General features: G+C 38.2%; 1 protein-coding gene across 2 annotated transcripts in view; it reads left to right on the forward strand.

Moving 5' to 3' along the window:
• Positions 1-16952, forward strand: part of SLIT3 (slit guidance ligand 3) — a 488520-nt gene that overhangs the window by 10786 nt on the left and 460782 nt on the right. For both annotated transcript variants that reach the window (XM_065848802.2, XM_065848803.2), the window contains exons 3-4: positions 10752-10823; positions 12903-12974. In XM_065848802.2, coding sequence (XP_065704874.1) covers positions 10752-10823; positions 12903-12974 — 144 coding nt within the window. The remainder of the gene's footprint in view (positions 1-10751; positions 10824-12902; positions 12975-16952) is intronic.

Below are 16952 nucleotides of genomic sequence, written 5' to 3' on the forward strand. Positions count from 1 at the left end.
CATGATTTTTCCACTTCACAGTAAGAAAATACAAAACAGCACAGAATCCTTGTCTGCCGAATGTTTCCTTGCCCATTGTCTCTGTTTTAGAATATAATATGTAGCAAATAAAGCTCATCTAACAAATGTTATCACATGACAGCAAGCCCATTAAAATTAATTGCTGCATATATGCATACTGGTTGTCCACAGGTACAGAGACACTAACGTTTAATTAAAACACTTGCGTTATTGAAATATGACTCCAATAAGTTTTAGCAAGAAAAAGCTGCATCCTGACAGCAGTTCAAATGCCTTGTGCCTACCTGTTAGTCACAAAGTGTGTTTTCTGTGGACTTCAGTGGGACCTTAACTTAGAATTTTCTCCAAATTAATCTTTCGGCTGTGTGATGGTTTTGTTTAGACTGAGAAGACATTATATCCAGGGCAGTTTTTTTGAAGTTATTTTGGAAAAGCCTGAATGAAACATTTTTCCTTGGTGAGTCTGGCAGTGGTTACAGCATCACTTAGCAAGGTGTGAACTTGTGGGTCACGAGCTTCTCTGCCACAGTTGTAGAGTGATGAGAAGAGGCAAGTTGCCTCATCCCCTGGGAGTGGTAGAGCTGGTTAGAGGTTGTGTTCTAAGAATATAGCTGGGGAGCAAAGAAGAGAACTCATTGTAAGGGAACAGCAGTGGGAAGCAATTGTGCATTTCTGAAATGCCTAAACAAATGCAGGAGGAAGGGAAGCTGGAGGCGAGACTCAAGTGCTGAAGCAAATCGTGGAAGTAAAATTCTTGAGCAAAGAAAACTTGTTTTCCAGAAGTAAAAGTAGATATGGAGAAATAAAGCCCCAAGGCAGAGCTGGTTCTGCAGAGGGAGATGAAAACACACATCTGGATATAACTTTCACAGATAAGAATGTGAAAGTATAAGAAACAGCCCAATGATCCTTGGAGTTGAGTTTTAATAGATAACATATGAAAAGGCAGCAAAAGATAAGGAGCAATCAAAAGTGGTTTATGGCCTGTTTGGGGGGGGCTGTGTTATGTGGTGGTTTTTTTTTTCTCTGAGAAATTCTTTAGCTAATTGCTTATGAAGTTTTTTTTGAAACTGAAAATGAATTAATCTCAGTTGATGTTAGCTTATTTTATAGAATAGATACCTTCCAAGGTGGTTACTCTGTAGTTCTCAGGTATGTAGCACGCTTAGTTCTAGGTGGTTAAATAAACATGAGTAGTTTCAGGAACTTGAAACATCAAACATGTGCCAAGTCTTGTTTAGAAAAACTTGAGTTTTGTATTCATTTAGCAAACGTTATAAAATCAATTCAGCTTCGCTCCAGCAAGTCCACTGTTGAAAACCAAGAGTTTTAGGATGACGGGGGAACAGGGAAGGCTGGGATCTACTTTAGAATGGAGAGAATCACTTCAACATCTGGATCCAAACTTGATTAAGTCAATACACAACTTCCTTCACATTTTCCTTCTACATATTAAAACTGTTCTACATCTTTTACTGCAACTACCAGGCATAATCTGCTCCTTAGTGACTGCAATAGACATGAACACTCAGTGTGGTACTTCTTGGAAGGGATAGAGTTGGTGAAACTGGATGCTTGTTAAAAAAATAACCTGAACAGCAGCAACAAAAAACTCCAAACACACAGACAAGCGTCTGTTACTTTTCCAGGAAAAGATCTCCTGGGAAGAGTTTCTAGCCCGTGCATGTCTGAAAGTGAGCAAGGAGATGAAATCAAGGCTTGATTTTTTTTTTTTTTCTTGTCATGCTTCACTAAAATAATTCATTTGTTGGTAGAATTTTTTCCCAAGCCATCATGAGTTACAGCAGTCAGAGCAGGTGTGGAATATCTCAAGTCCTAAACATCAAATTGTCTGCATTAGTGAAGAGCACTTAAACAGATAGTGGTCTCTTCACTGCAAGTATATTCAGTCATATAGCACATAGTTAAATGAAATATATACTTAAATGCAAATGTCAGATATTGACTCTGTAGAATAAAGCAGTGTGAATTTTTCTGAAGTTTACATGCTTTTTTTTTTTTCTACCAGGTGAGCTTATTGCATTGTGTATAGAATTAAAAACCAAAACTGACAAAGACCAGTGTATAGAAGAGTCAGGGTGAAAAACAGTCTCATGAGAAATAGCACGTTTTGCCAGTCCTTGTTTCTCACTTTATTGATGGGATTCTGTTCTACAAGTCCTTAATTAACCTTAAATAAGCAGTAAACACACTGGGGACATTATTAAAAATTTGGGAAAGTATATATGTTTGCCATAAATTGTAATAATACCATTAAGCCTCATACTTCTGGATATTTCCTCCCATTCCTTCAAGAGGACTGTTGGTACCTCCCTCACCCTGAGTGGGTGGTTGACAACAAGATCCTACTGTAATGTCACCTTCACTGACCTTTGAGCACCAGACATTTGGGCTGTTCCTTCCCGCAAAGGGCAGCCTTTTCTCCTCTTCCTCGCTTGTCTACTCAACCATCACCAAATGTTTGTATCACAACAAGAGCTATCCCACCATGTTAGTGACTCTAATGGTGCTGCGTTTCTCCATCAGTACGCAAAACACTGTTTTTTTCCTCCTTGTTTTATAAGCTTTGTGTTTGTGTGGTGGCACATGTTGTGCCAGTACATCCTCTCTGCCTGTTTTGTTCTTCCTGTAGGCTCTCTGTATCTTTCACGAACACACCGATGCCGCTGCCAAATGAGATCTAGAACACATCAAGAGTAACTAGAAAACTTTGGGGACAAAGGTGAAGGGTATGGGAGTATGAAATATGCTGTCAGAACATTATTCTGCCAGGATAGCATTTCCTTTATAAATAATAATCTGCAAATTATAATAATTGGGAGTTCCTGCAGGCTGGGACAAACCTATTTCCTTGCAAGAAACAGAGTACTTGAATTACTCAGCCCATTATGCTGCTTTCTGCAGGTCTTGGGTGCAACAACAGCAATCTGCTCAGTAAGGAATTCAGCCACTGCACAAGCTGCAAAAGTGTTATTTGTTGTTTTTCCTTCCTTGGTGTTTAACACCTATATTTTGGCAGGCCATTTATTGTATTTTTATAAGGATGGGGACAGAAGCGTGTTGCCTGCAAGCAGTTCCAGATCATTTGGACACTTAATGTGAGTTATTAACCAAGCACTTCTGTAATGGGTTTAAGAATGGATAACGTATTCACAAAATTAGAGCACTTAACCTCTAAGATCAGTTCTCTCATTGTTCAGACAGAAAGAAAACAGTCTGAGTCATACCTGAAAGCCTTCTGTAATCACAAGGAATGATCTAGCTTTTTTGAATTAAAAGTTGTATTGTGTAGGTGTGTTACAAAAGTATGATGGACTGCAGCACAGAATTTGCACATTGCAGCTATTGTGTGGCTGTTTAATTACATTTAAATTATTCTGGAGACTGAAACTACCCAGTGTCATGCATGTGGTATTAGCCAACAACAAAAAATTATTAAATGTTGGATTGTAAGTTTATTGTTCTGGTTTAACATGGATAGCAAGGACTATCAAAATTCCTGGATCCCAGTATTACTGCGTGAAAACACTCTGTGCTAATACCTGTTACTGAAGTTATGAAGTATAATTTTTTAATCCTTTTAAGAACTGGTGGTTGTGGCAGGGCTTGTTTTTACTCTACTAACGCTTCTCCATGTCTGGCTTGATCTTGATGCAGATCAGAGAGGTGAGTCTGGATTCTCCTACCTACTAGGTCAGGGATGTGAAACTCATTTTCACCGGGGCCACATCAACCTCGTGGTTGCCTTCAAAGGGCCCAGTGTAATTTTAGGACTGCATAAATGTAGGAGTAGTTATGTTTATATAGTCCTAAAATTCAATTTGGTCCTTTGAAGGCAACTGTGAGGCTAATGTGCCCCCCCAGTGAAAATGAGTTTGACATCCCCGTACTAGGTGGTTACAGACTGGAGTAAGATGTACCCTCAAAATTTCTCATGCTTCTTTGCAAAGTCAACAGTTTCTTTTAAGAATTAAAAAAAAAAAACCTTAAAAACAAAACAAACCACCCTTTTCTAGAGACAAGCTGTGTACCATCTTGTAAGAAAATGCAATTACTTCAGCTGAACACGATTTTGAAGTGTTTTGTCTCTTTCTTTACAAGTGATGTTCCTACTTGCCCAAATGATTTGGAAACTAATGGTACTTGTGTATTTCACAAAATCCAGTCCCCGGACTTTGTTTCCTGCATTGCAAAAGTTGAGATGGAAATATGTTAAATGCGAAGATATGCAGATTGTGCTGCCAGAGGGTTTTAGGGTAGTGTTATAATTGAATAGTTTATCATAGTCACTTTGAAGTTTTTGGATTGAAGGCATAAGAGAATTGCCAAGCGTTTTCTATGGGGATTTATAGTCATCTAAGGTTAGGAGGCTAGTGGTGGGCCATGCCCATTAAAGACAAATAGATTCTTTAGCTGAAATTCTGTAAAATGGTTGAAATAACAAAGCATACAGGGTGTGTAAAGAATGCAAAGGGTAGCCGAAAGCTGCTCTGTGGATACATTCGCACATGGGAGTGGATTTTTCTCCTTTTTAATGGATATGGATATGTTCCCAAACTAAGAACGAAGGTGCTTGTAAAGGGAGGAGGGCTTTAGTGAACAACCTGTTGCCTCCAACCTTGCAGGGAGCTTCTGTGAAAATAAAGCAGGTATTCCTCCTGGCTCTGAGCTTCTGCAGGTAGCCAAGTGAATGGTTAACTTAGCTGTGAAAACGCGTGTTTCCCCACTTCAGATGTATGTGTGTTCATGGTTACCTTGCGTGGTGATCAGGGGCTGGGAAATGAAATCAAGCAGGAAAATTCTAAAGGGATGACTCAGCTGACATTCTAGCAGGTCGTTTGGATCAAGAAAGTCCTTCAGCAGTGTGATGGCAAAACAATAAAAGCCTTGTTTCCCAAGAATATGTGCTGCATGAGTTATTCAGAGGAATTGGGCAAATGAAAAATATTCAGATCAGGAATCCAGATCCAATTGTTATCACTTGAATTCTGGCTTCTGCATTCTGGATGTTACTGCCAAGTTAATTTATCATTTAAAGTAAATGCTTTGGAATGTATTAAAATTAATTATAACAAGGAGTGTGTGCTATATCTTCAAAGGAGTTGCTCTTAAATTTTTTGGGAAACTATTTTTCTTCTGGTCTTCATGAACTTTTGGAAGTTCCATGAATTGTTGGAGCTTGAGGTTTGTTTTGCTGTAAGTTCTCGATAGCGTGTTAGATCCTGACCTGTTTGGTTCGTAGGGACAATAGATATTTTTTAAAATTAATTCCTAAGTGCATTGTTCTGTGTGAGCCAAGTTTGATGCATCCTTTTTTGAGAAATACCAAAAAATGAGATGAAGAGAAAGGCATTTTCCCTCTAGGTTACATGGGGTGTTGGTTTGATCAAGATTCTTTTTAGAGTATTGGGTTTTATGCCGAATGACACAAATGTCGCTTCAGGCTGGTACGTGGTGGCCACTTTGAGCAGGAACAGAAGCAAAATTTTGTGTTTGAGGTTCTATGACTAGAAATACATTCTTACCTTAGTTATGAAGCAGTTGGACAGAGAAGAATCCTAGTGCCGTGTAACTTGGGCAGGAGCTGGCCTTCAAAGTGTATGGCAGTTAAGTTTTTCTAAATACAGTATGCAGTTTCTCTACTGCTCTTATTGAATTATTTGTTTATTAATACAAATGGATAAACATCTGATGTTTTGAATGAAGTTGGAGCTGATACTCTACCTTTTTCCTAGATTGCAGGTTATTTTAATTTCATGTCATTTCTTCCTAGGTTAAAGACAAATGGATTCATATTTTCTGAAATACTGCCCATCTAGGTCTTGTGTTTGCCGTTGAGATGCAAAATCAGCTACTGCCTTGAAATTATTGGGCATCAGAGGTGCTTCTATTTTGTTGTTAGGAATGCGACTGTGTTTGCCAGATTGACACCTGAGAGTCCTCTGAAAGGGGGAAGACTCTGTTTTTACACAACACTTATTGATAGTGAATGGCTTTAACCAAATGAAATAACTGTGTTTCTTCTAGAAATAGAAATACATTTAAGCAACTTCTTTTCTGACTAAAAGCGAACAGGGTTAGGCCAAGAGTCTGAGGGAACTGTACTCAGAGCTAACTGGTCTTGATGCTCTAGTAAGACTTTTGCCTTTGGCTTCTTTGTGCCCAGAGAAGCACAAGTAGGCAGCCAGAGCGAGTTCCAACATGGGCAATGGACTTAAAAAGAAGAGTTATAGTCTTGGAAGAGCTGAGGCATTAAGTTAGGGGTTCACCTGGCCATGTTCAAGACTCACAAGTATGATGAGGGCCCAAACTTTGGATTATCTTGGGCAGTACAATGTGTAGGGGGTTTAACAGGTAGCAAAATGACATCTGAGTAATAGGAACTTGCTACAATCTAGTAGCAGTGCCTGGAATTTTTGCATCCTTATATATAAGATGATCTAAATTTTGTATAAGGATTTTTTTTATTTATGTGGAAGTACTGAATTACTGATTTGAAGATTGTTGCAGGACTTCAGCATTTGCTTGTCTTTGTGACTGGCTCTTGTGTAAGAGTTGTAATGTCTATGGTGGTAGTGTTGTGTTGTCTAAGTCAATTCTGATCTTGTATGTTAAATAAGTGTAGGCTTTGAACTGAGATGAATGTGTGTATTTGCCAAGGTTTGTGAGTCTAGAGGACAGAAGCATGTGGTTCCAACTAGCAAGAGGATTTACCTTTCAAGTCATAAATTCATACAGCCCAAGAAGAAGGAGGGGATTAAGAAGAGCAGTCTGGGTGTTTTGGAAGAGTAGAATGGCTAAGTAGAATAATTATCAACTGAAATTTAAGTAATGTAACAAAGGAAATCTGTGCATGCCTAGTGCAATTTGAAGCTGCATAATAGCGTGCTGCAGAGAACATTGGAGATGCTTTAAAACATCTAAAAGCGTGTCTTAAGTTCAGTAAATTGTCTTTAGAGAAGAATGAAAGATGAAGCAATTCAGGGGAATTCTTGCTGTGAAGGAGGATTTGCTCTAGTTGCTCCAAATATCCCTGTGTGTACATTGTGCGACGTAGTCTTCAACATCTACAAAATATGTATTGAATTAAAGTGTTATTAGAGCATAGCAGGGTGTGTATGTGAGTAAAGCTTGCTTTAATAGTTGATCTGAACTCACTTTTGTGATGTCTTATACCATTCTAGTCTATGTTTCATTCCCACTGAAATAATTCCTTCCATGTCTGTTTGCTTAAATTGCCTCTACACCTGCATTGTCCTTAACATGTTTCACACTAACAAGAGAAATACATTGACAAGAGAAACCTAATACCAAAAGCTTTACTAAAGCTGGTATAAGCAACAGTTTGAGTCTGTTTTTAAGTGAGTTCTATCAACTTAGCAGCTGACACATTGGAAGAGACCTGTTTTCCTTAGTGCAGTGTCCTTAGATGTTCTTACAGGATGGAACAGTGTCACCTGAATGTGAAACTACAAAGAGTTGTAGCCAGGCTTGTGTATGTGTGGGTAAAGTAGATGTGTTGAGTAAGATCTGAGATCCTCTTGGCACCAAATACTATGCAAAATGTTGGGATCCGGCACAATAAGAATTTTATGTAGAATGAATGTATCTGCACATAGGTATTTGTTAAAGTTAAATATGACTAAATTCATCTTTGCAGTAGAATTTTCCCCGTGTCTTTGACCCAGGCAATTTATTTTCAAAGCTGTGTGTTTGCTTCCAGCAGTTCTTATGAATGCTGATGCATTTGAAAGCCAACCAAGATTACATGTTAAGGTTTAGCTTTTTGTAGCTGAAACCCACTAGAGAGCCCATAATCAGCTGCCAAACTTTATAAAGGAAATGTAAAATATTATGTTTCCCACAAACACCGGCTGTAAACCACTCACGTCTGCATTAGTTCAGGAACTTCACAAAGCTTAATTGACTGATGGGGTAACCTGTGGCAATCTGTTCCGCAGTGGTGTTAGACCTACAGTGAGCAGGAGGAGGAGTGTTATGTTGTGCTTCATCAAGGTTGGAGTCTGGTTTTCTTCAGATGGCTGATAAACCTTGAGGTGTTAGAGCATGATGGGACACACAATTTTTCAGGAGGTAAATACAGCTTTTTTTAAAATAAAGGCAGTGTTTATCAGTTAAATCATAAGTGGTTTAAAGAAAGTGAACTTCATGAGAAACAGTTGTCTTGGAGCATTGTCCAAGTAATTGTACTTACAGAAATTGAAACCTTCGGCTGAGATACTAACCTTCAGAAGGGATTAATAGATGGATTTTATGTGCACAGCATAGGCTGTGCCAACCTGCAGGAGCAGAGGAAAGAACTATCTCAAGATATGTATTGCTCAAGGAATGTTGAAGTCTAAGAATAGGGAACTGGAGACTTCACCAGGGGAAGAATGTTGAATAGCAGGAGTTTTCTTGGGGCTGAAAGTAGAGAGTTGGTCTCGCAGACTGGCAGGAAGGGTGGTGAGGTGGGGAGATTGTGATGTACAGGATGGGAATGCAGCTCTGCATGCACCTGCTCAAGCTGAGTCAGGCTGGCTGAAAATTAAGTCTTAGGAGAACACACAAGGACCAATGACACCGCCTTGCCCCGTACACCTTGGCTGACTCCCATCTGCCCTGCAGAATTCAGACCAGCCTAACGCTGAGCTTTGCTGGACCTGTTCTGAGATACAGGCAAGGGAAGACTGACGAAGGAATGACATGAAAAGCAGATGGGAAACGTCATGCAAGTAAACCAGAAGCTATTTATGTGTTGCTTATCCCAAACTTAATTCTTTCCAATGCATCTCACAATCAGGTCACCCTGGCGCACCAGTGAGTAGTTAATGATGCACCAGGGTGGAAGAACTCAACTGAGAACAGGAGAGGAAATGAAGCTGGAAAATCTGAAAAATGTGGGCAGTGATTCAAACGTATTCCTGGAGAAAAGTACAACTCAATCAACAGGATAAATGCAAGTGGAAGAGAATGGCTGGGATGTGAAATCAAAGTGCCCTGTATTTATGTGGATTTTTTTTCTTTAATGGACTTTTTTTTTTAAATGTAGTTGATGTAAGTCAAGCAGGGATACTGTCTGTCTTGTGCATATTGTAATAGCTGAGATGTAGGGATTAAATAAATTAAAACACATAGTCCTTAATCTGTTCTTTGTTCATGTTGTCTAAGGCAAATTAAGGTGCTGTGGAAAAGATGGGGATCTTAAGCTGTAAGTGATTTGTCTCTGGCATGAATCACAAATGTTGTGGACATACAGGCAGGATTTTTTTCTTTACTCTCAGGTTTGTGGTGTGTGGGGGTTTTTTTGTTTTGTTTTGCTTTTCCCCAGTAAGTGAACGCACCAGCATGTTAAATGACATTAAAAGGAGATTAACTCCGTATCAGCTAACCCGAGATAGACTACCAGTTTGTCTTGCCCATGTAGGTTAGCACTAGGTCAGGTAGAATAATCTGAACAGAAAAAAATCCAAATAAACCCCAAATGGGACATAGTCAACCAGAAGAACCTCAGAGGTACTGAGCAAAGGCAAGTCTAGAGGAGAGAACACAGCAACACAGGACCTATAGCACAAGCAGCTTTTTGGTGTAATCATTCTAAATGAAATAACAAAGACTTGACATTGTGAAACAAAAGGAGTTATTCTTGGTTTGCTGTGACTCTAAAAGCACCCGAGTTAGTGTATGGGAATCTGTCTTTAAGTAGAGGACCAGTCTGGCAAGGAGGATTAGTTTATAAAATAGTTTATTTTAAATTTGACTCTTCTTTGAATTAAATAGAATTTGTCTCAAACTGGAGCGTCTTATTTTGATGTCTTTTCTATTAAGATGTAAGTTTGGACATTAAATTCTTCTGTACTTTTGGCATTTCTCACACTAAAGAGAAGCTGCAGAAAAGTGGGAAGCTCGAGGTCTCATTACAGTGGCTTTTCACTCCTGTGGAAAAGAAGCCAGTTACTTATTAATTTTGAATGTAGAGCATAAATTAGCACAGACTGAGAGCCTGCAGGAGGTAATACTGGGGATGTGACCACCTGAGGAAAATGTGTCAGCACATAACAGAGGTGTTAGGAAATGGAGAGTTTTAAGTCAGAATGTAGGAACTGGCAAAGGGTGAATACACATGGGAAACAGGTCAGTGTGATTAACAGCATCTTCTGAAAACAGCACTTCCAAAAAGCTGGGGTCAGGTGACTGCCTGCTTAGGGTGCTTGAACAAAAGCATAACCTGTTCTATAATATTGCAAATCTTCTGATTGTTTGGGTAGGACCACACTTGGGAGTCACTGAAGTTAAGACGTTCTCAAGCTCTGTGTAGCCAACGTTTCTGCAGCCTCAGCTGGGTTTAGAATAACCCCAGAGCCTGATCTTCATTTTGGCACAGAGTACTCTGTTTCAGCTGTATTAGACCAACTGGGTCTTGAATATATTTAGCTTCTTACAAGATTTTAGTCTTGAGGGAGAAAGCAGCATATAGTGATCACTGATACTAGAAATAAAAAGGGAAGAAACTTCTGGTGTGGGAGTGGTGTAATCAGAGGAGACAAAATGCATCAGGATTGATGACTTGCTTTTGAGATTTTAATGGAAACATTAGTTTGTACAATTTGAGCAGCCAATGGATGCTGCATTGATGGAAATGCTTTTTGCCAATGGATTTTTGGGTGTTGGTTATAGTGTCTGAATGCTGGTTTCTTTTTCCCCCGCAGTGATCTAGAAAAGAACAATATTACAAGAATCACGAAGACAGACTTCACAGGACTGAAGAATCTCCGTGTCTTGTGAGTAAACATCAAACTTGTCATTCTTTAACAGGCTGTTTTGGGTGCTAGTCCCGTTTGTCATTCTAGAGAGCAAATGCTACTAATTTCTCATTCTCTTTACCAATTCTGAAATAAACAGCTGTCAGAAGTTAGGAAACACACAAGTCATCTCACCAGCAACCCCTAAATTTCCTTTCTGTAATTCTCTACCGTTATTGTTTTCCTTTGAGTGTTTTCCAAAGTCAAGTCCTTAAAAGTACAACTGTTACAGTTATTTAGTGATAATTGAATCTTTTCTTCTGCTGCCTTACCACTTTTGAACAAGTTGTCCTATGCCAAGGATACTTAAAAAATCCATTGGAAAACTTTTTGTTCCTATGGTGTTTCTCTTTTCATTCCTGTGATGTTTCTCTTCTCTAGCTGTGGAGTTGCTTAGATTTTCTTGGCTCCTGTGTCAACCATCAATACCATTTTGGAAGTCTATTTAAATACAAGTACTATACTATCATTAATGTCAGTAGCTGTTTTGGTTTGGTTGGGTTTTTGTAGCATTGCCTAATGCTGCTGCAGTCATTTATATTTAATGCCCTTAACAATAAGCAAAATATGTGATTGCCATCTTTACGTTAATTTTTTTGTTCTCTGTTCATTACAGGTTTATGTAACGTGTGTTTAACCTTTGAGTAGTGTAGTGTTTGCCACAAAAGTCATTAGGAATAAAATCAGAATACACCTATTAAAAAAGCATGTAATTTCATATTAACTTTGTCTTCTGATGTATGAAGACCACCTGGAACCCCAATACATGCCATTTCACCGTCTGCTGACATACCCATTTTTGTTCACTGTTACTTATTTCCCTGTGCTCTGTGTTCCTGTCATATCTGGTATGAGTTTGCAGTTGTTCTTATTTTACTTTGTGCAACTTTTACTTAGTACACTTCTGGTCTCTAGAAGTCCTTCAGATGTTTTTTTCTTTGCTTTTTCTCATGGTGTCTTCATAACTCTGGCTATTCTATATTACTGACACCCTATTTTTTCCTCTTTTTTTCTTCCTCTCTATGTGTGGTGTGGGTATAGTGGGAAGCACAAAAACATGAAGTCTGTCCCAGAGTTCCTAGAAAAGTAGTGCAGTCCTGTTTTCAGTCATCAGAATGAGGACAACAAACAAGGGATCCAGAAACTGGTAGAACAGTAAACAGAAAAAAACTTCTGGCCTTAAATGGCCAAGATATATGCAAAATATTCCTTTGGGCATCTTTTTCTTTTATCCCTGAACTTCATCTTTTCTCCTTTTGCTCGTGCAGTTTTTCCTCCCCCTTCTTTTAGGAATGGACATGCCTCTTTGGTTCATGTCATTGGCTTTTTATAATTATTTTTTTGGTTTTTTGACCTTCGTATGTGGTTGTAGCTGGTGAATGCTCTCTGCTGTCCGCCTTCTCAGCTGTTACCCAGCGGAACAGCTCTGAGCATCCTCATAGATTGAGTGCAGAGGAGGAGCTGTCAGTACCAGGCAAGGATACACGGTATTTCAAAAAGATGGACCCTTTCTGAAATCACTACTGCTTTGAAATTGGGTCCATCTTTTTGAAACACCCTGTAGTGCTTTTTCACTAGTTAGCTATGGCTTTACTGTGCATTAAGTTGTTCCTTTCCGTGTTTTAGCTAAAGTCATGTGAGATGTTCAGACAGCCTAGAGATGTGGTCCTTGTGTCTGGGTGCTCTTGCAGGAGCAGCACATGGTTCCTGCTATGGACTGTAGGAGTCAATTATCTCAATTACCTTATATAAACTAAGAGTAATATAGTACGGATGTCACAATCAGCCTCTGGACCAACATCTCTATAAGTGTATTTGTTATGGTTATAGAAGTTTAGAGTCAAAAAACAGATCTGGTGGTCAGGAGTCAATTTTTGAATCGTTTCCCTGCTAGTGACCAAGAGCAACAGTGCTGTGCTGTTCAGGTTGTTTTAATAATCTGTAATTATAACTGTTACGGATACTTCTGTGAAAAGCAATTTTCTAGCACGTGTAAAGAGAACCGGGGAAGTTTTTATTCTGTTGCCTAAAAATTAACTAGTATTTCTGGAATTGCAGACACTTGGAAGAAAATCAGATTAGTGTGATAGAACGTGGAGCGTTTCAGGATCTAAAACAACTCGAACGGCTGTAAGTATCTCTATTTATATACCTATGGAAAATCTACAGTTTTTCTACCTCGCTGTTAATGTTCATTCATAATATTTCATTATTAGAAAATTAACTTAGTTTAAGAAAAAGAGAGATGGGTACCTGCCTAAATTAAAATATGCTCTTAAACACAGTTGAATTTCCACTGCATGATGCTAATACTTGAAATAAAATGTATGATTGCTTGTCAGGAAAATACAACTGTCGGTGACACCAGAATCTTAACAATATTATCTAAAGGACATGATCTGACCGAGTCTTGAAACTGATAAACAGGTGAAGAAAGCTTTGTTTATATATAGTAACATGAAATATCTATATATAAAATTACAAATATTGTAATTATGTATAAATCTATGCCAAGGGAAGTTGCAACTGTATCCTTTGAGAACCACAGTGTTTCTAAAACTGCCTTTAGACCTAATTTTTTGTTTAGCTTAATTTTCTTTCAAGTTGCATACTGCCACTATTTCCAGTGGATTCCATGGTGTCATGCTAGACATAGGGAATAAAAGACTGTAGATTTCCTCTGCTTTTGATGGCAAATTCTTTTATCAAAACAGGTGAATATGAGAGATCTCTTAATACAAAATCTGATTTATAGGAAACTACTGGGCCTGCAAGAGTATAAACTTTAGTACAAAAGCAATGCTATATGGAGTTGCCACTTTTAGTCAGGTGTGTTGTTTAGGACTGCATGAAGCTGGGTTAATTTTGTCTGCTCATGATGGGAGCTGAACAAAATCTCTGCAATACTGCAATATTTCTGGGAATTATTCCTTGCTAGAGGTAGGTGACCAGAACAAAACCGCATGCTGGTATGGAACAACTGTTAAGTGGAGAAACAGGGGATTTATGCTTATGTTAACTCAGTTAATCTGCAAGGTGTTTGTTGTAGAACTTGGTATTTTCTAAGTGGTATTTTCTAAAGCAGCTTTCAAGAGTTAAGTTCCCGCTAGCAATTGTTCAAAAGAAATTTGGAGTATTGACCATATGTTGTACTAAAACTGTTTCAGATGATCTCAGGATTAGATTTGCATTTAAGTTTTTTAACTAGTCCTTGAACTTTTAAAATGAATTTACTGAGGATTTTTGTCTTGAGGTACAAAGCTGTATGGCAATAAGGGAGATGAGATTTAAGTTGTAGTTCTAACTTGTTGTTTTCAGAAAGCACTTTCAGGACAAGAGTTTTGCCATACTTGATTTATTTTGCATTTCTTGGGCATAAGAAATGATAACCAGCCTTAGTTTTCCAAAATTAAGCATAGCCTGACACTGTAGAAAGGTATTTTTCATGTTATGGATTGTCTTCGAGTCAGTATCTCAAGTCCTAGTTTTAAGCTTATCTTATATGTGTGTATATATATAATCTTTTCTATATCTTGATCTAGGTAAACATATATACTCAAGTGTTGTCTTAATGTGTTATTTTTCTGTAGAGCCTGCTCTGTTAGCAAATGGATTTTGTCAAATCAGACGTTAGGAAATATGGAACCTTTAATAGTGCCTATTGAATTGTGTGATCTTTGAAAGTCTTACTCCTTTTTTCCTGTGCGAACTCTTAACTTGGCCTGTTAAATATACTGCATCTCGGCTTCTCTTTTAGGATTGCCCATCATTAAAATATTTCTTAAATGAACGTAGCATGAAAGGGAGGTCTGGAAACTTGCAACTTTTTGGTATTTTAGCTTAAATCATTTTTAGGACAAAACTATAAATCTGATTTTTTTGCTATGAGTCAGTAGGCTTTAGAGAATGAACTCTGGAAAGTTTGGCATAACTTATAAAGGCTTAATTGCAACATTTGAGGTAATATTAAAGCTATTTTATTAAGTATTGTCAAACATTGCAAAATGTTAATGAAGACAGTATGATTGAATTTCAAAAAACTGGCTTTCTTCCATTTAATTTCTTTCAAATAACAAAAATTGCTTATATTGCTTCGATTTTGGAATAATGTTTGGTTTTGATCTGTTGAAGTGGATGCAGAAGTAATCATTAACTTCTTTTTAAACAAAGCAGCTGCTTTGGGTCAGACTTGAAAAAATAGAAGTAATTTCTTTTCCTGGCAAAATACCATATATAAAGGTCTCGCATTCAAAATAACAGCGGAAGTATATTGTTCTGCTCCTTGCCCTGTGATATCATTCGAAGGGCATAACCTTAGGTGAATATTATTTTCACTTGTCTGGATATTGAAGTAAATCCATCAATATTAGCTGAGTAAATTAGCAGAATTTTCTTTGACATGTCCTATATAACAGTGTACAGACATTTTATTTAAAATTTACTTAAAGCTGTTAGTCTGTACTGCCAAAAACACTGTGCTGATCGCTCTAGTTATTCGGATGTTTCTTTTTTAATTTTTTTCCCCCCCTTTTTTTTGGTGGGAGAACTGCTCACAATCCCAATGGAGCATCTGAAGGCATAGGTAGGTATAGGGCAGGATATTGGGAAAATTATATATTAGCTTAATGAAGTTTTGGAATATCCATTGAAGGAAGCACATAATGCGATGTACGTGAAGATGACAAGCAGGACAAAGTTGAGGAATGATGTGGGAGGTGAAAGCCACTTCTTTCTTTGACATATTTTTACTCAACTTTCCAGGTATGCAGGAATTGCCTCTTAGCAAAATTTGGTGTTTTTCTTAGTTGTTGTTCTGCTGAGTCCTAACATTCAGAACTCTTCAGAATATCCAGTGGTTCTCACCATAGTGGAAAACCAGGAATGTTTCTAGTGGTTTCATTCCAATAAGTTTCCCCACTTCTATTCCAGAACATAGATTAGTGGTGAGCCGGCTGACTATAAAAAGTTAAGCAACCGGGAGACAAGATGAGTGGATGTAACTGGTGCACACAGGTATTGCTGCCCTGTCATGCAACGGGCCTCTGCCTGGCTTTTCCAGCCATCCCCTCTCCTTTGGCTCCCCAAAAACACCACTAGTTGATGTTGAGTAGACTTTGCAGGCAAACATGTATATGTTCAGTAAGCGTTTAAGAAGCTATGGAAATGTTCTGCTGAAGCTTGAAAGTGCCAGCTGTAAATGTTGATAGTCTGTTCTCCTTGGCAGTAGCAGGGTAACCATTAGAGAGCAACACCTGTGCCTCTTGGTGTACAGAAGGAAGGGTTCAGAAACTGTCAGTATTTTTTTTTTCTAGTTCCCTTCTGCAGTTTTGTTCCTGGTAGTTAACTGTGAAAGGCCTGACTTTGATCCTCTCTCCTGTTCTGTTTTGTGGTTTGAAGTAGCATGTGTATGCTCACACTAACACAGTGCTAGACTGACACAATCAATTAGCCCCACATTTATTTTGCATTTTAGCACTTCAGCTGTATGCTTTGCTATTAACACAACGTATGATTTTAAGATAAAATGATTATGAAATTTCATAGGCGAAGAGGATCAAGATGAAAGCGCTGTACTGGTGGGCCTAAAAGATGAACTGAAGTTTCTTCCAGAGCCAGATGTATGTCACGTATTTATGTGAAAAACGAGGCAGGATATAAGACACCAACTGATCCTGACTTTTCCACGGCCAGCTGCCAGAAATTGTCACGTAGCTGTATTATCTTCAAAAGACTGGACTTTGGCTGATGGCTGGTTCTTTCTACTCAAATTAGTGTCTTTAGCTAGTATAAAAGATTTCAACATCTGAAAACACTAAAAACGTGTTTTTGTTGTTTAAAGGAGGGGGGAAAAATGTATAAGCGTGGCCAAATCAAATCTTTTCGAAGCTGGGAAAAATAATTAACTAAAAAACAGGCCAACTAGAATCCAGATTTTAACCCTAGCACATAGATATATGGTTTTGGCCTTACACGCGCGAAGACAGAGGTCAAAATCCAAATTGTGTTTGACCTTTATTTGCAGAGATGCTACTGGGCATTGAGCCTTTGTAAGCAGCTTCTTAAATGCCTGATTAAGGTATTAAAGTAGATTTATTTGGCATAGTGTAC

Source organism: Patagioenas fasciata, chromosome 14 (assembly GCF_037038585.1).
Source record: "Patagioenas fasciata isolate bPatFas1 chromosome 14, bPatFas1.hap1, whole genome shotgun sequence".
Lineage (NCBI taxonomy): Eukaryota > Metazoa > Chordata > Aves > Columbiformes > Columbidae > Patagioenas > Patagioenas fasciata.